General features: G+C 37.3%; 2 protein-coding genes across 2 annotated transcripts; one reads left to right on the forward strand and one right to left on the reverse strand.

The window, feature by feature from the left end:
* The first annotated feature begins 541 nt into the window (after positions 1-541).
* Positions 542-8,510, forward strand: LOC113059284 (ras-related protein Rab-11A-like). Its single transcript, XM_026227664.1, has 5 exons — positions 542-936; positions 3,266-3,461; positions 5,484-5,677; positions 6,048-6,128; positions 7,463-8,510. Exons 1-5 carry the CDS (start codon positions 897-899, stop codon positions 7,603-7,605), a joined length of 654 nt encoding a protein of 217 aa, XP_026083449.1. The 5' UTR covers positions 542-896; the 3' UTR covers positions 7,606-8,510.
* Positions 8,511-10,724: 2,214 nt separating this feature from the next.
* Positions 10,725-21,502, reverse strand: LOC113059283 (RNA-binding protein MEX3B-like). The gene is made up of 2 exons (XM_026227663.1): positions 20,934-21,502; positions 10,725-18,239 (listed from the first exon to the last, which is right to left on the reverse strand). Exons 1-2 carry the CDS (start codon positions 21,340-21,342, stop codon positions 17,134-17,136), a joined length of 1,515 nt encoding a protein of 504 aa, XP_026083448.1. The 5' UTR covers positions 21,343-21,502; the 3' UTR covers positions 10,725-17,133.
* Positions 21,503-22,179: the final 677 nt, after the last annotated feature.

Below are 22,179 nucleotides of genomic sequence, written 5' to 3' on the forward strand. Positions count from 1 at the left end.
TGAAATATTATTACAATTCAAAAGTATATATATATATATATATATATATATATATATATATATATATATATATATATATATATATATATATATATATATATATATAAAATGTATGATGGTAAAGCTGCGATTTTCATTAGTCATATACATATGACTAATAATCTAATATGTGTAACTCTGAATGGTGCACAGCTCTGCCTCCTCATTGCCTCCTACGTGGCATTTTCATTTCCCGTCATCCTCTGTAAAGCAGTGAGTGAAGTCACGCTGTGAAATGTGTTAGAGCTCACCTGAAATATAGGTCTGTCGTGCTTTTTTTAAATCTATTTTTCTAATGTACTGATGTACTTTAATATCATTATACTCTGTGTTTATATTGCCAGACAACTATAAAAGAAACACCTGTGGCGTAACACACCTGTACGGAAGTTCCATCAAACATTTAATTGGGTCACAGAGGCACACTCGTGTGATAGACAGGTTAGTTGGCCAATAAGATCATTAGGAAGGCGGGCCTACGTCTCAGCACAAATGACGTAAGTGTTTGTCTTGAGATGAGACAGCAGGGCAAAACTTGGTTGACGTAGCGCAGCAACATCGTATCAAAGTTGATTAGCTGTAAAACAAATTTAGCTTATCCGGAACCTGTTTCTCTTAACGGTTACTTTATTTATGACCGTCGACAGAAGGAAATAAATTATATATTTTTATTTTTGGATTCCGAGAGTCTTTAACGCATGAAGCGCACGTAAGAGCAAGTGATCAACTGATGCGTCAACAAAGTTTCCTTGACTTCGTAGTATATATAAGGGCGCCTTGTGGTTCTCCAGAAGAGCATAACGTCTGTATATTTGAAAACACGGACTTGTTTTTAAGCCGGTAAGAAGATTAAAGCCATGACGGGTAGAGAGGACGAGTATGACTATCTCTTTAAAGGTGAGCAGCACTTCAGGAGCAGCTGACTTTCAGAGAAGCTCGTGCATGTTTTCTTCATGTGTTGCTTTGTCTCCGTTTTCATAGGATGTCTTCTTTTTCTATTCTAAAACACAGACTAGCATATCTGTGTTTTAGAATGCTAGACAAAAAAAAAACAGCTGGTCATACTGGCTTTGGCTGGATAAGCTGGTTTTTAGGACATGGTGGCAGGTTAAACAGCTAATGATCATCTTAGAGCAGGTAGAATCAAGTGTCATTTTCCAGAACACAACTGCCATATGGATTTTACAGCTGGAAAAATGCATAAAAAGGCATAGAACATATACATTTTAATAATTTGTAAATGCCATTTTGATTGGCTTCTGTGTCTCTGTGGCAATGTGTCTTGCTTTGCTTTATAATTCTAATGTAGATCAATCATACTCACAACTTAAGAAATGGTAACAGTTTGGACAGGACATTTAATGCTATTGAAAAAAAAAAAAAACACTTTTTTTGTCTTTCATGTGTAAATTGATTTCAATGCTTCCTTTGACCTCTTAACTGTCACCCCCGATTTTTGAACATAGGCTTTAAAGTGCACTATCCAAACATAATCGTGTCAGCAATATAAGCACAGTTAAACTGGTAAGACCTGTATAAATCAGGTCCTTCTCGGGATGGGTTTGAATTCAGGAGGTTTTAAAAACTCTCCTTTGATCTAATAAATAACATCTCTTTTGATTGAGAAGATCACTCCGATAATTCATTTGTTCTGTTTTTGAGATCTAAATAATTATTCAGGATCGAAGGAGATCAAATGTAAAAGTTTGAGAATTTCCCCTAGTAATTGACTACTGAAGTGAATACTAATGATATTATTTGTATTATTCTGACCTCTTTGATGTCTGCGGTGGTTATGTCCATGAATTTGATACTTCTATTAGTCAGAGTTCTGCTCTTGACCTCCGTGTGTGTCTAAGCTGACCGTGCACCTTTTGCTGTTTGATCATGAATCAATCAGTGCTGTCCAGTCATCACCGCTCTGCTCTTTAAACATGTCTGTCCACCAGCTTTAACACAAGCAGTAGTCTTTGTCAAAGTGCATTCCTGTGTGCATGCCTAACTCTGATATTATTAGCTGAGACATCTGTTATGGATTTCATTTTTGATTTACGTTGACGAGTTGGCATGCTACATTAACCCGTTTTATTTCAGGTTGACTACAAATTTTAATTGTCATTATTTAATCAACTTTTTTTATGTTCCAAGTCTTCTGAAGTATCACATCATCTTTGTGTGATGATGAATAGACTGGAATTTATGTCATTAACTAATAATATTTCCCTAAACAAAAGCTTTGAAATAATATTCACTTTCAAATAAAAAATTAAAATATGAGATTTGACGTCCTCGAAGCATCTTTTCTTATTTTACATGTAAGTGTTCCTTTTATCTCTTACAGTATGCCCACCTAGGCTGCACTGATTTCATAAAAGATAAATAAATACAAATAAAATAGATTTTAAAACAATTCACAAATTATTGTAAGATTTTAAGTCTCTTCTGCTCACCAAGACTGCATTTATTTGATCAAAAATATAGTATAGACAGTAATGAAATATTATTACAATTTTAAAATAACTTTTTCTTTTTGAATATAATATTTTAAAAACGATTTTATTCCTGTGATGCAAAGCTGAATTTTCAACAGGCTTTACTCCAGTTTTTAATATGACACGATCCTTTAGAAATCATTCTGATATCCTGATTTCCTGCTCAAGAAACATTAATTATTAGCAATATTGAAAAGGTTTGCTGCTTAATATTTTTACGTTTCTGCTGTTAATAGAAAGTCAAAGTAACAGCATTTATTTGAAATTGAAATCTTTTGTAACATTGACAATTTCATGCATTCTTTCTGAATAAAATTATTAATTTCAACAACAACAAAACAAATTCTTACTGACCCTAAACTAGCTAAACGGTAGTGTAACTGTAAATATAAATTCAGGAATCTTTATTAGTAATAACTATTCCATTTTTGCCTGTGTCAGCATGAGATACAGATGTTCCCAGTATTTCGTGGATGAAAAAGGGAGTTGTTCATCAGTCGTGCCCTTTTCATTCATTGTTAAAAGCTTTGTAGAAACACACCCTTTGTGTGTGAAATATTCAAATCTAATTGCTGTTGTGCAGCGGAGGGAGGCCGGTTCATGCAAGCGCACAAATGAAAGAGCTCTTACAGTGTCATGTGTGTCTCCAGGGACAATAGCAAACACAATAGTGTTTAAAAGCATTATAAAGAGAGCCGGTTGATCTCACGCACTCGTGTCCTCTTCATCCACAGTGGTTCTGATCGGCGATTCGGGCGTGGGCAAGAGTAACCTGCTCTCTCGCTTCACCCGCAATGAGTTCAACCTGGAGAGCAAGAGCACCATCGGGGTGGAGTTTGCCACACGCAGCATCCATGTGGAGGGCAAGACCGTCAAGGCCCAGATCTGGGATACGGCTGGACAAGAGAGATACAGGGCCATCACATCAGCGTAAGTGTCTTCATAGAATCTATCAGGACATCAACTCATTTTAAAATGTCCTTTTGTTTTGTGCACAATTTAATATATGTCTATATCATTTAAAAAAAAAAGTAATTTAAAAATAATGACATCTAATAAAATCTATATAATATAACAAATAATATAAAAACTAAAGTGTGTGCATAATTATTAGTCAAGTCAATATTCTGATTCCCCAAGCATATTTTACCAATTCCAAATCAAGCAATAAGTCTTAATAACTACTATTAATTTTGTACAGTCATTTATAAGTGAAAAAAAAAAAACACGGCTAATATTCAGATTCAATCGTTCAAATTATTAAAGGGATAGGTCACCAAAATGTTTTAATTCCATCATTAATTACTCTCCCTCATGTTGTCCCATTTATCTTCAGAACACAAATTAAGATATCTTTTTAATAAATCTGAAAGCTTTCTGACTCTGCATAGACAACAGTGAGACTGACACATTCAAGGCCCAGAAAGGGAGTAACGACAACGACAAGGACATCAATAAAATAGTCTGTGACATCAGTGCTTCAACCGTAATGTTATAAATACTTGTTGTGAGAGAAAAGGTACAATTTTCTGCAGGTTCAATTATTAAGATTGATGTGGTATGATCGAAGTGTAATTTAGATTGAAAAAACAAACATAAAACATACACTCTCGATAGACAATAATTGATCTTACAATACCGTACTCTCACAATACTTTAAACAAAGCCACATTTTATATGAAGTAGGTACACTCTTGAACTTTTAGCAGTTGGTTACAAAATATAATCTTCCACAAAAAAAAAAAAAAAGTCTGTGAAATGACTGGAGAAAATATTCCCTTGGAATCAAAGCTTTGTTTATTCCATATATATCCTGAAAGTATGTCAGTTAGTGCAAGTAAAGAGAAGTTCATAGATTTCAGTAACAGTTTAATACAAGCTAAACGTGTTATTGCTTAAGTATGGAAAAACATCCAAAGACCTGTTCTTTCACAATGGCTTAAAGAAACGTCTGACAACCTTGCTCGTGAAAAATGAACACATGCAATATTTTTAAAAAGGTATGGTCCCCTTTTAGGCAATTTGTAAATAGATAGATAAAGTGGGATGTTATATAATGATGACTGTAATCTGAAATCCATTGTAATACATATTTATTTTTTTATTTTTTATTTATTACATTGGTGAATGTTATTTTATTATCTTTATATGATATTTTCTGTTTGATTAAATGTAGGGATGGGAAAGTATACTCTGTAATGTTATATAATTGATAATCTGTAGCTTACATGGGGGTTAATAATAAAAATTAATTAAACGAAGTAAAAAAACAAAAAACAAAGTATGATTTTATTATTATAATTATTATTATTATTTCTTCTGAGCCACATGATAACCACCAGTTAACATCAAGTACTGTTCATTAACCAGAATAGAAATATTCTTGATTCTGTTTGGTTAAAATTTTGAATTATGTGAGATGTGCACTTGCTTGCACTCTGTCCCTGACTAGATGTGTAAAAAGTTTGAAATATTGTATTTAATAAATAATAATTGATAAACATGGAAGCTTAAATGTGTGAGGTAACTAGAAGAATAGCAAAGTGCAGTAAATCTTTAAACCTTTTGCGTTCGTGATTATGATCATAAATTAATAAATGTTTTTGCATAGTTAACTGGAAGCAGCTGACACTGGAAACAATGCACATTCAAGTTCAAAATCGCCGTGCCCGTTCTTATGTTAGAAATGTATGGTGGATAATTGTGCCAGATTTCTAATCTTGTATTCTTGCCTTTTTAAAGTATAGTACAATATGAAGACAGACTCTAGTCTCGAATATTAAGAAAACAACATCGTTTGGCCCCTAATGATGTTCCCTCAGATTAGATGAAGACTTTAATTAAAGCTGTTTTATTTCACACACTGTAACTAGATTGTGGAAGAAATGTGTTATTTGTTTGTGGATAATGAATGCGTCTTTCAAATATGTGTGTGTGTGTGTGTGTTCACAGGTATTACAGAGGTTCTGTAGGAGCCCTGCTGGTCTATGACATTGCCAAGCATCTGACCTATGAGAACGCCGAGCGCTGGCTGAAAGAGCTGCAGGATCATGCTGACAGTAATATTGTCATCATGTTAGTAGGGAACAAAAGTGACCTGCGTCATCTGAGGGCCGTTCCTGTTGATGAAGCCAAAGCATTTGCAGGTTAGTTATGTGAGGACTTACTCAAGAGTTTCAATGAGTGACGTTTTTTCTGGCCAATCAAAGTTAGAAAATGATATCTGAACTAACACTAGACTAAAATGTACCCAGATTTATATAAAGGAGTCGGAGCATAGTAATGAATTGTTTTTAACTAAATATTTGACTGTAAAAATAAGACCTAATATTCTGCTTTTGTGAAGACAGCTTGAGAGTTAACGAAATAATTGTTAAATACTCTTGCTAAAAACCAAAAAGGTCACTTTAAAGGAAAACCTTTATTTGAGAAGCTAGATATAGTTAAAACGTCTTTTATATTTTCTGTGTTCATGAGATGTCAAGTACTCCGGTGAACTGTGTGTGTGATTTACAGAGAAGCATGGACTTTCTTTCCTGGAGACCTCCGCGCTGGACTCTTCTAATGTTGAACTTGCCTTTCAGACTATTCTTACAGGTCAGTCCTGAACAAATCAACTAGTAGCATCAGTATCATAAAGTTTCTGGAGGTCAGTCTTATGAAAACTGTGAAGAACACGTACCAGTCATTTTATAAAATTAAGAACATTTTTATTACTGTAATGAGAGAAGTAGTATTTCAGTAGCAAGGTATTTATGCATAATTTAGTATATTCAATTAGTATCAAAAAAAAAAAAAAAACATGGGCATGAAAATGCTCAAAAGTTAAACATCCAGATGCATTGCCATAATGAGATTCATTTTCAATGATGGTCACTTTCAAATGTTGTACATTTTTTAATTTTAGAGAGAAATGCGATGTTTTATTAACTGGATGTTTCTGACATTCAATTCTGCTCAAATGAATCATATTAAAAGATGAAGAACATGTACAATAAATACATCAGCAAAAAAAACTTTCAGGCTCGTGATTTGTTCCCATCCCTAAAAAGTGGAAATGCATAATTTGTGGAACAATTGTCACTTCTGTGATGCTTTCCAAAAACAAAACAAAATTATTATTGTTGTTCTTGTTTGTTGTAGTTAAATATGAATCATTTATGATTTATTACTAATTTCAGAACAGACTTGTATGGGTAAAAGAATGCAATATATAATTTAAGGAAAAAGAATCATAAAGGAATAATCCAAAAAATTGTATATACTCAAATCATTCAAATGTTTACAGATTTTTTTGTTCATGATATATTTCTTCAAACATTTGGAGGAAAAAAAATTAACAGTTGTCATTGTAATACAAAAATCACCCAGAATGGTTTTTAATTTCGAAATAAAGCACAATTATTACTATTACTTTTATAAATATTATTTCTAGCTTTAATATTAGCATTATTATTTTTGTCACATTACATTAGAGTTTGGGGTTGCGAGGAATTTAAAATTATTAATGACCTAAAAAAACAAGGGACAATTTTCTTTTTATAAAATTATATCTATTTTACACAACACATTTCTTGGGCGTTTTTTTTAGATTCCAAGGTGCTTTTGTATGTTCTCTAGTATAACCTCTAGATGGCGTCAAACTCCACATCACAGATATCCTCTGCTTTTCCTGTGAATGAATGAAACGGTGTTTTGAGGTTTAGAAGTTTGCCACGTAGAAATAGTGAATAATTTTTTTGCCGTTTTTCTTTTTTGTTTGGCCTGGGATATACCTCTCTTCAGCCGCACCATGTTACACTGTTTATTTCTATGTGTCTTAATGAACCGTAACTAAAGCTGTTGCACTGTACATGAAAGATCATGTTTATCAGGCAACCCTACATCACGCCGGACTCTGAATTCTGACTCTCTCTCTCTCTCTCGCACAGAAATCTACCGTATCGTGTCCCAGAGGCAGATGTCAGGGCGTGGTGATGACAGTTTCTCCCCCAGTGGTTCCAGAGTGGTTCCCATTACCGTGCAGCCCACACAGAATTCGGGCAAGCAGGGTGCCTGCTGTCAGAATAACTGAGCTGCCACAGCACCACCGTGGGATCTGGGGAGAATCGTCAGCTTTGTTGGGCTGGGCTGCAAGGTTGACCATGACCATTGTATTCCCTGCACAGTGTGTGCTTAATGTATGTAATGGACTTGCTTAGTTATGCCCAGAATCAGTAAGTAATAATCTTCAAATTTGGAGAGCAAGAGATGTTTAAATTTAATGGATCAAGGATTTCCTCAGAAATGAGAGGCTATGCTTCTTGTTTCAGACAAATTAAGAAACGAGCAGTTAGCTGGGGTGCTCAGACATGACTGCTCTTTTTATTTTATTCCTGCACTTTTTGCCACAGACAGTCTGCTTACAAACAGTGCACTGGAAGAATGAGAAAAAGTGCTTAGAATAAGTGTAATGCCACTTTTAGGTAACTCTTGAATGGTTTCTGATCACAATGGGGATTCAATTGTGAAATTATAGATTCTTTTTCCTTTAGTGTGCCATTGTAGAAGCAGTCAGAAAACTATCATGCATCTCAACACCTGAGAAATTCACACTGTGGTCATCATAATTCTTACACTTTAACGGCCCTCTTGTATTTATTGAATGCAAATATGATCTTGTTATTCTGTGGTGTTTTTGCTTTCTTTTTTTGTCGTGCTTTTATCTGTCACTAGATTATTGATCAGAATTTCTCCAGGGTTTCTCCTTCCAGTCATGGCACTCATTTGCAGAAGCGCTGGGATCAGAGTAATGTTAATGGCTGGATGTGCTGTAGTGTTTCATAAGAATACAGTATGTTCAGATTTAGGGTTGGGAATCATTGACTAGTTCTTAAATGATTTGATTATTTTTTACGACACTTGATTTGGTTATCGTTTCTTGAACTTATGCATTCTAAATCTGTTATTTTATGCATAATAAAATATACAATATTGAGTTGCTTTAAAGTTTTTGTTGTCATGATCTCGTTTGCTCCCAGCTGTGCATTAACATCAGTAATGAACTTTCAGGTATATTATTTTTGTTTCCAAACATTTGACAGTACGAAAACACACCATTTGTGATATGCATGTTACTTGTGTAGTGCTTTTGTCTCCCCATAAAATGAGATCATTTATTATTATATTAATAATATTGTTCCAAATGTTCTCCATTCTTTAATTTCTATCTCAAATTACTATAGATGAATTAAGGTGCCAGAATTATTAAAAAAAAATTGTTCATCCAATCATACCATCATGTAATTTGCTTAAATTAGCACAGTTTTTTATTTTGTAAGAGCTATTTCTTGAAATCGCTATGATTCCCATCCCTACTCGGAGAATAGATGTTTTTTTTTTTTTTTTTTCTGCTTTATGATTTCATGATGTTAGAAATTTGCACGATTCGTTTTGCTTTAGCTGGTTTCTGGGTGTTGTCTTTGACTAATAGCTTTTTTCTGCTTGGTAAAGGAGCAGCAGGTGGGATGCAGTTCTCTAACCGGAGCTTCTGTGATTGGGTACATTGACCATATTATATTGCAAGGCAGGGGAACTGATGGCTTGTGATGTACGGCTGAGGTTTTCTTACTGGAAGTGAATTCCACTCTGGCCACTCTTGTTATCTGCTACATGTAACCCGAAGAGCAGTATTTCTCTTGAGATTTCATTCACTGTCCCGGCTTTTCTGTCTTCTATGGCATTTGGTGTGGTTTTATCTTTGCACATGTGTCCGGTGGCGTTCAGATCCTCCGCGGCTCAGGACGGGACAGCCGGGTCGTGCTATATTTTTATAGTAGTGTTGTCATTTGTTTAAAGACCCTGAATGCCTTGTCTGTAAGATTTATGCTAATGGCATCAGTCTGCTATGCTGAATATCAGGCGTTTAGCTGGAGTCGTTGATAATTACTGCTTTGGGAAGATTCTGTCATCGTGCCTGTTCTTTTCCCAGTGGGACTCTTGAACAAAGACTCTGAACACTGCAAATACATTTCCAGTTAACATGGATGTTTATCCATGGATTTTACGTAGACATTTGGAAACTTGTGTATTTTCCAGGGTTCCCACATCTTTTGACCAGTGACTTCCACATGACCTTTTCAGTCGCTCATGAATACCGGATAAGGGGAAATTCATCGTATAGAGATTGCTCTCACAAAGAGCAGTTTCTTGTTGATGAAATATGTATGAGCTTTTTGAAATGTGATTAATTAAAAAATTCCCTGATACTTCCCTGACCGTGGGAACCTGTAAATGCTTCTGTTTTTAAACTTTTTGATGATTTATTATCCTTTTTTTGGTAATTTGTGCGATACATATATAAATAAAATCAATTTTGTTTCAAACCATCAAGTGTGTGCGAGCAACAGAATTCAGGGGAGCAGTGACAGATTATTCAGTTTGTTTTATTAGAAACATTTACGATACAATTTCTCGAAAATAACCAAAAAAAAAAAATCAAAACTAGTATGGCATAGATACATTGATCAAATATCAAAAATGAAAGTCACAGAGAACATGTTCTAAGGAAAAAACCTGCAGTTTGCGTGCCCCGTGTGGACACGATACTGAATTATGAAATTAAAACGACTCGTGGATTATCGGCTAGCCTCGTCTATGATGTGGCAAACCCCTCGTTTATCAACAATAAATTGAACACTAGTACCAGAAGATGCTTGACCAAACTAATGCACTAAGACCACTATGAGAGCTGTATGAAACACTTCTACTGTGCTGGAAGCTACCAAATACAGACTGTCGGACCGGAGTAACTCATCCCAAGCAGGGTCACATCAGTGACCATCCTAACCCCCCCACCCACCCCCCATGTTCCTGTCTGACTGAAATTGAAACCACTACACAACTATCATTGCCACCACAGAGCCAAAACAAAGTCGAGATGCGTGTTCACCATGAAGTAAGTACTGAGTCTATATATGCTTCTCCGTGTAATCTTGTAAACAATAGTTCACCGCTTTGACATGTTTGAGACACTCTTGGTAATAATGAAACATAGGAATCAACCCTAGAGAGCAGTTTGTACATAAGCCTCATTTACATGTGACGAAACGGGTTGATAGATGTTACATGCAAATAACGGTATTACTGTGAATGTGCTCGAAATCTGTATTCTGTTCACATACCTGCAAACAAATATGATAACAGTACATTTGATTTGCGGAAAACGTTTTTTTTTTTTTTTTTTTTTCTTCATGCATATTGTTAAACAATTGGAAATTGGAACGGCGTTACATGTAAATGATTTTTCTTGTATTACTGCTGTATGCATGTACTATGCACAATCATTTTTTTGTTTCACCCTGTTTTACTTCAGCCTGTTATCACTTCGTAACAATTGCATTAAAAAAAAAAACGCAATTTAAAATAAAAAAAAGGAAGGGACCCTTTATTCACTCAGCTATGATGTGTTAAAGGATGAGTACACAACACTTCTGAGCTCTTCTAATATGCAAAAACGCGGTATTGAGGCACAAAGTTGAGGTGACTAAAATACCCCCAAATGCTATAAAATATTTCTGCCGTTATCCCATTGTTAATGCACACATTACCTAGCCGGCATTTTTAAAATATAAGCCTTTGAAACCCCACCCCACTCGTTTTATGCTGTCAGAAGTGTGGATTTTTTCTAACTTTCATAAATAAAAATTCTATAGTTTTAATCATTTTAGTAGAAATCAACTTCATGCGTTTTAGAAATATATTAACTTTTTAATTTATTAATTAAAAAACAAAACGTCTCGAAGTTACTTATAAATATGTTTGCTTCATTAAAGATATTCATAAATAACATCCAGATACTGACCTCTTCCTCTATGAAATAATAATGCATGTTAGCAAAATAGAATCTTACGAAACAGCTATAAGACATTTGACGTTCCCTTTTAAGTTGCTTTGTATAAATGCTGTGAGGAAGAACCTAAACAGATATGGTGGTATTTCTCTAGCCATGAAATTCAACTTAAAGCTCACTTTTGATAAAGAAACAAAAGGCAAAATTAGACATTGGTTGGGTGGCCATTTTTACATTCAAATACATTATTTGCCCTTTGTACTATACTGAAAGGCATTATAATTGCTTAAGTGCATCACGTATATGTTCTCTGGTGATTCTATGGAATGGACGCTGCAGTGGTTATAGATAAATACATGCAGCTTCACTATCTGCTAAGAACATATAAGGGTATATACTGTTCGCCTAATCGGGCGCATAAAAAAACAAGACTTTAAATGCAAATATATCCATTACAGGAATGCAAGGGACAGTTCAGCTTATAAGTTTGCAAACCCCTTGAAGAATTTTGAAATTGCATTTTATTTTGTTTTAGTACATCCCTTATGCAGATGTTTGAAACAAGGCAAGACACTACAGGCAAAATCATTGATTTTTCATGCACTGGTCATTTTTGAGATTTTGGGCTATCTGGCTTTTTGTTACGGGTGGTTTCAGACTAGTGCAAAGAAAACATGCAAAATTGCAAATACACTTTTAAGTGAATATTGTATTGCAGTTAATGTAGATTTCAGTCACTAGATATTTTATGCCTGATTTTATACATTTACTCCCCTTCAGACGTGAAAATTTGTTTTCTTTTTATACAGACTGATAAAAAAAGAGATCTACAAATTTCCCTTTAAAAACATTTAACACTAATACGAAAGAAGAATTTTTAATGAGGCTTTCTCCAGTGTTTTTAATGTTTGTTCTGGAAATGTATGCACATTTGTTTATTTAATAGGATAATGCATGTGCATATTTAAACCTAACATTTCACAACACTTGAAATACAAAAAGTGTAATCAATCAACTGGAGAAAAATAGTGATTTCTATTGTAATTTTTACATTTTTTATCCTATTCACCTAGAGTGTCTTGCCTTCATATTCCACAAGACGAAATTGTTCACATGCCCTTGTTTATTTTCATGTGTTTCTTCCTCGAGCATCAATGACTGTTTGTATCAGTTTTGAATGCTAAAGCAGCCCACTGTTCTTGATGAACATCATCCAAGTTCTTTGGTTTCCCAGCATGCTCTGCACATTTGAGTTCTTCCCCACAGTGGCTATACAGTGCTGATCTCCAGCTCTGACACTCGGAACAATTGAGGGACTCATGCAGCTCTCACAAAAGGTGGCAAACAATCATTGACGCTCAAGAAGACAACAGAGTGTTACAAACTCCATGTATGCAAATTTCTGAACAGATAAATTATTTGTGTAAATCTTTTAGTATATGGCATCTTCAGGGCAGTACTGAAAATACAATTTTTTATTTTTTATTCTAAGCCCCTTCTAAACAGATTCTGCTTGGGGTTTGTAAACATGAGCACAACTGTATTTATCTGGTATTTGTGCATTAGATAATTAACGTTGGGTAAGAGAAATATGTTTGGAAAAATAAACTGGTGTCTTTGTGCAGCATTACATTAAACACCAGCTCTAGTCCTCACTAAAATCTCTGTAGTACAAGTGGCTCTGTTATATTTTATCTACACAGGCTGTTCAAAGGTTAATAGTGCTCTGTAAAATAATTTCCCAGCATGCACAACCAAAAAGGAAGCAAGAGAAACGGTTGAACTGCAACGGTTTAACAACACCACATAATTACTGAAAAAAAAAGAAAGAAGCAGAAACGGAAATGGTTCACAGTGGTTCTTAATATTAAACTTCACGTTAGATAAAACATTCTTGCTAAACCTGTCAGACTCTAAACCGGACCACTTTTCATGGTGAATCTGTAGTCGTACGTTGTGACCACTCCCCCTTCTCCATCAGAATGGTATTTTTGCACGGGCAGTTATTATTTTGGATTAGGCATAATAATAATACCCTCATCATTCTGAAATTATAGTGAAACTTGCCAGTTTAAAGGATTTGAATGCAGATGATTAGACCATTCTGATATGCATTTGAAATATATCTGTATTTCTTCTGAGCTGCTCTTACATGCACTAAATCCTGTCAATAGGGTATGTAAATATATTTTTGTATTTTCATAACCGTATGCATCAGTATAGGCAAAGCGAAATGCTGTACAACTAATCTATATGAATTAATTTCCCTATTTGATTGTGATAACCCTAATTTTTGGCTATGTATTTTCTGAAGAGCTTTCAGATTTTGGGCATCAATAACATCACACTTTATTTAATTTTCTACTGGGATGACACCTTACGCAATATTACAAACTAGCAAGTAGGCTATTAGAGACTATTACAATATTTTCAGAATTGCTTATAAAGTGAAATATATTTAATGATATGCTTATGGTAGTCAGTCTTTATTATATATCTCCCTAAATGTCAATAAATATAGTCTTATTCCTATCAAATAAATAATACTTAAAAAAGTTTTGCTGTGATTGGCTGTATAAAGTCTCTTTCAAAGCCTGTATTGAATAATATCTCGCTCTGAATACTTCCACTGCTCCTTCTCCATTGATTCAGGCTACATTCTTTGAAGTATATCATCACTCTATTAGAAGTTGTGACATTTGGTTAAGAAACAAAACATTTGAATTGCTGCATTTTCTAATAGGGAAAGTTGTTACTGCTTTTGTTCTCAAAAGGGGCTTTAATCGGGGGAAATACAATGTGCATGGCTTTTAACTATTCTTAGGGTTGTCAACCATTCAGAAGCATTTTTGTAACAGTGCATTTTAGGATAAGGGTTAACTTATTTTATTTAGACAGTTATTGCTGTTTCCTGCATACTGTGACCTAGTGACCTTAAAAGAGGCAGGAGAACGAAATGTGGTATATAGACAGACAACTGTTGTTCTGAATCGGATTCTAAAATTCAAGCTATTAAGGTTTGCATAATTGATTCTGTTTTTTCAAAATGGTTTTGGTTTTCATATATATAAATGGCCGAAATGCACAAACATACATTCCTTCAGTGGACGAGCTTCTGTCCCTGATCAGTGCTGGGGATTTGAAGAACCAGAAATGAAGGCAAGAAAACGCCATCGTATCGTCCCTTCATTTTAAAGTAAATTTAAATTCTATTTCGATTTAGAAATACCACTACGTGACTAGTTCAAAATATGCTATCCGTGCAAATACAACCGACTAACCCAAAATATAACCTAAGTGCAATAATAACGATAGTATTTGCCATTTGAGTTCACTGTTGAGAAATTCACATGCTTTTCGATTGCAAATGCTGTTTGCTTGCTTAAAAATAAGGTGCTTTTAAGAGCTTTAATTTAAGTCTTTTCAGTTTTGTATCTCAAATCTGAGTTACGTAAAGGGACTTGAAATATATTTGATTTAAACAAAGTACCTTATTACACTAACGCTTATAAAAAACAAAAACAAGGCGCTAATGCGGCCGTAATACATGAATTCAGATGAAGCAAACAAAATATATCTGCTGTAACAGTCAAAAGTTTTTCAGAACTAATATCTAAGATGCTAATGGCTCAAAGGTAAATCGTTATAGGAAGTTAAATACAATCACAGGCTTACCCTAGCATATCTTCTAACACCGCGCACATGTGGCAATGGCGCGCAGAGGCTCGATGGGGGAAAAACTGACCCATTTCAATCTGAGTGCATTTTCAGTGGCTCCGTTCTTTTGTAGTTGCCTTCTAGCAAGGGGGGAAAAAAGATAGTTTCCCAACCTCAGAACGCTCTAATCCCCTATCCTGAAATCCCCCAGCCTGCAATGAGACAGGCAGTGGGTGTGTAATTTGATTCAGCATGAGCGGACACCAAATTGGGCGTTTCTCCCCCTGCTTTCTTGTCAATTACAATTGTCTGATTTCACTGTGGAGTTCAAAGTTGTTCTCCGATTGGCTGCTCGTGACCGTGCGCTGGCAGGCCTGTCTCGAGGGGGTCACGGCAGGATGTCCCGCTCATGAAGGAAGACTCCATGGAAACTTCGACGGCCTGCCTCTCGTGCACATTAAACGAGAAATATCAGAAGAAAAATGCTTTGGGTCTATCTAGTCACACTCTCTACTCAGAACGGCCAGCTTTTCTCTTTGAATTTTTTTTTTCCACCCCATGGCAGGACAAAAGAGGCCCCTTTTCTCCCCAATGGGAATACCAGAACGAGAGCGGGCAAGCGATCAACAGGAGGGGCCCCAGCTGCACCTAGTTTAGACCCCTGTGCGGCGTCTCTGTCCTTATTCACGCCACTGTACGCCACCCCTCCTTCCTACAGCAGTTGCTTTGCACCTGGACTCTGATGTATGGCTAATTATCAGCTCCTCCTAGGGCAGGCCATGTCGGGGCGCTCCGGGGATTGTACCACCAATGCGACAAAACAATACACTCACTGGGAGGAGATCTGGAGTTATTACAGCGAATGAGAGGTTTGTAGATTTAGAGCACAGTCATCCCCCGACAAGCCAGACTCTCAGAAAATACAAAAACTTCATCTAAAGTACGATATCCAGCACCTGCCTCAGTACAGACGGACAGTCGGAGGACGCTTTGCACCTCAGGAATGGGTGATTTACATAGTACGGTAGCTCGGAGTCTTGCTTGCTTTTGTCTATTTGGTCTATTCAGGATCAGATTACAGACCCCCTCCTCTCGATCGCCCCCTCTGCTTTTTTTTGTACTTCATCTTATGCCTTATGCTCAGCCTGTGAGAAAGAAAAATTCATAAACATACTGACTGAGTGCAGAAAGGAGAATAAAAACGTTACTGAAAGAACCCGGGAAAGTCCTCTTGAAAACAGAACGCTGGATGAACTCCAAGGTTTTTTTGAGCTGACCAATCAGTTTGCTCAAATAGTCTTCTTTTCGTATTGTACCTAATAAGACTGTTTTAGATGCATCACATAACAGGCTCACTGGAGCAGAAACAAAACAAAATGAATAAAAAGAAACTCCCTGTTTTACTCGTCAATTACCCGTTCAATTTGTTTACAAAGCAGATACTACATGGGTAATTGTGTCATTTAGAATATGATCCAAATTTAAAGCCATCAGGTTGTACATATCAGCCCCTATTTCTATGCCATCTATTCTGTATAGACATCTAGAAATGTAATGTTGTTGTTGTTTTTTTGTGACAATCACTTTACATCAGTTTTAAGGTGCAAAGATTTAAGATTCTAGTTTGCCTTAAAAAAACTATACTCCAATCTTAGGAAATAAACTTGTAATGATATTTTTTATATAATAATAAACCTTCCCAGCAAAGGAAAAGTGTAAAATGTTCACATTATTTCTTCTGTTACCATCCACACACACCATGTGGAAAAAAACAGCACCAGTAAAAAATTAAATAAAATAAAGTAAAAGAAACCAACATGCTAAGAACTACGTTCTTTCCATTTTTAAAAAAACTTTTATAAAATATATATGTATATATGTGTACATATAAAAGAAAAATCTGAAAATACTTCTTCCTCTTTTTTTTTTAGTAAACCAAGCAGTGTGTTCTAAAATATCTGCTTGTTTTGGTTTTGTGTTTTCTTAAAAATAAAAAAGTGAATACTGACCAAATAAAAAAAGATTAAAAGTGAACTGATTCTACAGAGTAAAAACGAGCCACAAAATAACAAAAACAAAGCAAAGCAAACAACAACAAAAAACAACGACGACTTTTTAAGAGAATATCCGGATGGCCTGTGTGACCAGGGTGTGGCAGACAGGACACTCCGGATGGTTTAGCTCACAAATTCGGATGGCGCACTCCATGCAGAAGAGGTTATGACCACACGGGACCAGAGCGGCGGTCACTTTGCTCTCAAAACAGGTCATGCACTCTCGAGCCACGGCAGGCGGAGAATCCGGGACGGGGAGACGTCCGGTGAATGTGGCTGTGACAGCGGTGGGCTCACTGTGGGCACGGCGCGCCTGGGCGTGAGGAGACCCGACAGCGTTGGAGTTTCCGGTGCCGCATGGTTCAGGCAGTCCCGGCGACAGTCTGGTCAGAGGAAGAGGCAGGCCTCCAAAGCTTTTGGAGCGCTGCTGGGCGTAGTAAGCCACCTGTTTGGGATAGTCAGGATCGCCCCAGCTTTGAGTGCCCTCAGATCCGAAGTAGGAGCATGGCTTGTCCCCACTGCCATGATTGGTAAAGTCACCTTTACTGTAAATCCCACTTCCTCCTCCTCCACTACTTCCAACCATGGCGTCTGAGAAATTCTGGCGGTAGCTGCTGGCAAGCGGTTTGCGCGGGGCTCCCTGTAGCCCCCACACCTGCTGCAGGCGGCTCTCCAGACCCCCGTTGCCGCTCTCAGGTCCCAAGCAGTCGTTCTCATTGTTGTGGTCATGCAGGCCACCCGTGCGGAAGGCGATGTGCGCCTCGATTTCTTCCTTTGCCCGTTCTGCATTCCCAGGGGAGCCGGTGATCTCAAAGACAGGGTCACGGTCACGGCTCGGAGTCACGATGTAAGTGCATGTTTGCTGCTGGATGCGTTTTATAGTTGAGCCTTTCGGTCCGACCACCAAACCCACGACGCGGTAGGGAACCCGCACCTGAATGGTGGTCTGGCCAGGTAACGGCGCAGGAGGCGATCCACTGAAAGAGACGCCCAACTTGTTCCTGGAGGCCCGCAGCATGGAGAAGTGCTCCGCAGCTGAGATGATTTCACGTCTGGCCAGGGCCACGTCCTCTTTGCGGCCGGTGATGAGGAAGACTGGTTCTTCGCCTCGGACGGGGGTCTTGATGTAGGTGTTTGTCTTTGCACGCAAAGCTTTGATTTTGCAACCTGTTGAGGGGAGAAGGAGTATTATAATAATAGTATAACTAATATCTGTAAGATAATACTTATTTTGCTTGTTTGTCTCCAGGTCAAAAGGTCACCCATGCTCAGAATCTGCAGCAGAACAACTCATTCGCAAAGTTCTTTATGTGTTGAGTGTCATTTATACATTTTGACTGTTTTCAGTTTTCGGTAAATGTATAGTACTGTTTATTATATTCAATTTAAACAATTTATTATGTTTAAATTGATCATGTTTCATAATTTTACCATGGTTCTACATAAAAAATTCTGCAGATTCATTGCAAAAGTCAGCAGATTCCGTCTGGGCCTGTCCATGCCTTTTTTCTATTGTAACTGATTTCTAATGTAACCAGAATATAATTATAATATAATAAAAAGGACACTGTTTTGCCATTTTTTGTAATTTATTAAAATATACATTTTCTGAAAAAGAAAAAAAAACCCATTGCCTGGCAATTTATTTCTACAAAATATACTTTTGATGATAAAAATGAGAATTATCTTGCAGTTTGTTTTATTTGATTACACCCACTTGACCTTATCCATAGACAAAATAAATATCTGTGTTAATCTTTCTTTCTGTGTCATTTCTTTTCAGAAAACTATTGATTGAACAATGCACAATGAAATTTATTCTGCTCGTGTTTAATGAATGAGGCCCAGAGTGAATTTGGAAATGACTCTTCTCTGCTGTGGTAAATGACCTTTTTTTTCTTTTCTTTTTTTAAACCTTTCACTGTATGCATTACACTACTATTCTGCTGTTTCATTCATAATATAGAAAAAAATGTATTTGCTTTTAATTATTTAGCATAATAAATCCCATTAACATTTTCCATTCTGTGTTGATGTATCCTATTAAAAAAAATACAATAGCGCTTAAAAATCACTGTTATCTGAATGGCGCCTCTTCAGCAACAGTGCCATGTGTTAACTGACAGTTACAAACACTATGATATTCAGCACCAAAGCCCAAATTAAAATGTTTCTGATGTAAATTTCCCAACTATTTTGCAGATGGAGTTGACTTGAGGACAAAGCAAGCACACAAAATCCCCCATAAAGTTATTGTTGAGATATGAATTCATGACGAGGTGTGGTGTTCCACAGCATCTGCCTAGTGTTCAGCACCAGAGTATTTATTAGCACCTCGGTGGTGTCTTATCAAGAGTGGGGTGGCTTTCTCCGCCCAGGGGCATGTTCAGTGGATAGATCTCTGCACACTGGTTTCATGCCTCATTGTGTATGGCAGAAGCTAAAAAAATAACCTGGATGGACTGTCTAGCACTGACAGCGGGGAGCACAGATTCCCTCCCGCCACTGAAACGTACCTCTCTCTCTACAGGAGCACATCTCCTAACAGGCATGATGGCAGCCACTGCAGGTGAACAAAGCACTGGAACCATACAGCTCGAAATTCCAACTAATGGCGATAACAAGGATACATAAGTGTGCTGCTTTCTTTTTTCTTGACATCACTCTTGCTTGTTATTGTGAGGGCAAATGGATCTATCTATTCATAAAAATGCAATTAAATTAACCTTATAAAGGCCAAACGAATGTCACAGGATGTGGCAGTACTATCAGTGACTAATGAGGTAAAGACCCCATTTCGAATCCTCTTAATCAGCAATTTCCAATCCACATGCTCACTGCATCCCAAATTAGAGCCATTTGGATTCTGAAAACACGCAGGCCACTTTACAACTCAACAAAGTCGTCATATGCATGGAACCCACTTGCTGGGACATTTATTAGTGTATAATTAATCTGGGTGAGATATTAGGCTCCTCGCGGATGGACAGCAGAGGCTTCCTGGCCCCCTGCTCTGAGTGCAGGGCTGCTGTACTGGTAGACGGGGCGTGACTCATATACAGTCTTTATAGTCTGTCTCTCCAGGACCAAATGCAACATGGCTTTCCAGGATACTGGAAATGTATCACGAAGTGGCTTCTTAATGGTAATAAGACAACAGGGTCAGCAAAGTGATCCAACAACACATAATTGCCTCCTCAACTTATTCCAAATATCATCACACATTCAAAATGCAACTTTTTCGACAAGTCACGTTTATATATCTCTGCCCTCAAAGCAGACAAGGACTTTTGCTTCTTTGTCTGACCACGCTGTCATATTTCATCACTTTTAGACGCTCAAGACACATTCGGACATCAGTGATGGACTAAAGTTACCCTACAAGTCCTCTTTGTCTGAGGTAGCCCGACAAAACAACGTGGTTCTGCATATGAAAGCCCGCAGGAACTACAGAGGCGCGCGAAGGAGCGAACGACACAATGTATCCAGTCAACAAAGACCGTTGACTGTTACACTGTATCCAGCGAGCGCACCACGCGTTCCATTTTCTGTTTTTTAAAAAGCAGAATTACGCGCGCTCAGACGACAAAGGGAAAGCAGCGTGCTGACATTGAACGCGTGGATGTGGAATGACGCCTTTGTTCTCGTACCCGCTGATAAGTTTGCTTAAAGCTGACAGGAAATGCCCATGTATATGCCATCTACGCGCCGAAACAGAGTGCTGAATTGTGGCTAAAACAGACACGTTAAAAGCAACACCACTCCCTTTTTCTTTGTTAAGACAGCTCCACACTTAGTTTGAGCTGCGCACCCTGGAGAACGAGTTGGAAAGCATGTGAAAGTGCGCATCGTTGTATTTACCTTGCCTCCCCACTATTTCGGCCACATGTTCGGAGCTTGGCACGGGGACGCACTCCGTTATGTTGCAGCCCCGTCCTTTGGTTTCGGTGGGCGAGCTGTCGTACAAGGCGCATAACTTGTTCTTCCCTTGTAACATCCCAGATTCGGCTTGGATGTGATTGTGGTGGTTATTGTTACTCCTGTCTTGAACTCCTCCACCACCACCTCCACCCGCAGGAGCCCCGTCCTCGCCCTCTCCAAGACCCAGCAGCGACAGTTGGCCCAGCGCAACTCTAAGGGCACGGGAATCGTCCTCCTCCTCCTCGGGCGGCACCAGGAGGCCCTCGCTGCCGAAGCCGGAGCCGGCCAAATCCCCGCCGTAGCCCCCATTTTTCTCCATGATCCCTGCTAGAACCAGCAAGCTAGGCATGGCTAACAAAAGAGTGTGAGACAAAGACACTGGTAAGAGACTGGAAGAACAGCACCCTCGCCGCCACCCCGCCCCCTCTTGGTCCTAGTCCCCCCTATGCGCTAGTCCCTCCCACAGACCTGCCCCCTCTCCGGTTCTGAAATGCACAAGGCAAACGGGACACAAGGATGTCTGCGTCGAGAGGGGCCAGGCGAATCGATGCTCCACCCCGTCTGGTTCACTCAGTCCCCGCCTATGGCAAGCCGTTGATGCTTATATTCCCTAGAATCATTTTTTTTTAAATTATATATATATATATATATATATATATATATATATATATATATATATATAAATTTTTTTAACAAGTATGCAGATTGTGCAGAATGATTTTGTTTTTAACAAAAATATATTGTTTAATTTATGTTGAAAAAGCATAAAATGTTAATTAACTAACATTTTATATATTTATTGTAAATCATTTATTTAAAAATTGAATTTAAAATGTTTCAAATATTTATAAATTATACTCGCACATCACACATTTACAAAAATACTAATTAATTTCTTAAGTAATGATAAACAGAATTGTAGTTGAATATTTCAATTTGTAAATATTCACTTATTTATGCATGCTCTGATGCACAACTTGGACACATTATCAGTGTTGATTCTTTTGAGTCATTGGGTGTTTCAGGTCTTTCAACAGACACCTTCTTCCAGGCGACCCAAACGAGGTTGATCAACAACTTTTAAAAAAACATTATTTATAGGTGTATTATATATATATAATAATATATATAACTTTCATTTATTATTAGTAGTAATGTGTATTCGGTTAATACAAAAACATTTATT

The sequence above is a fragment of the Carassius auratus genome, chromosome 41 (assembly GCF_003368295.1).
Source record: "Carassius auratus strain Wakin chromosome 41, ASM336829v1, whole genome shotgun sequence".
NCBI classification, from domain to species: Eukaryota; Metazoa; Chordata; class Actinopteri; order Cypriniformes; family Cyprinidae; genus Carassius; species Carassius auratus.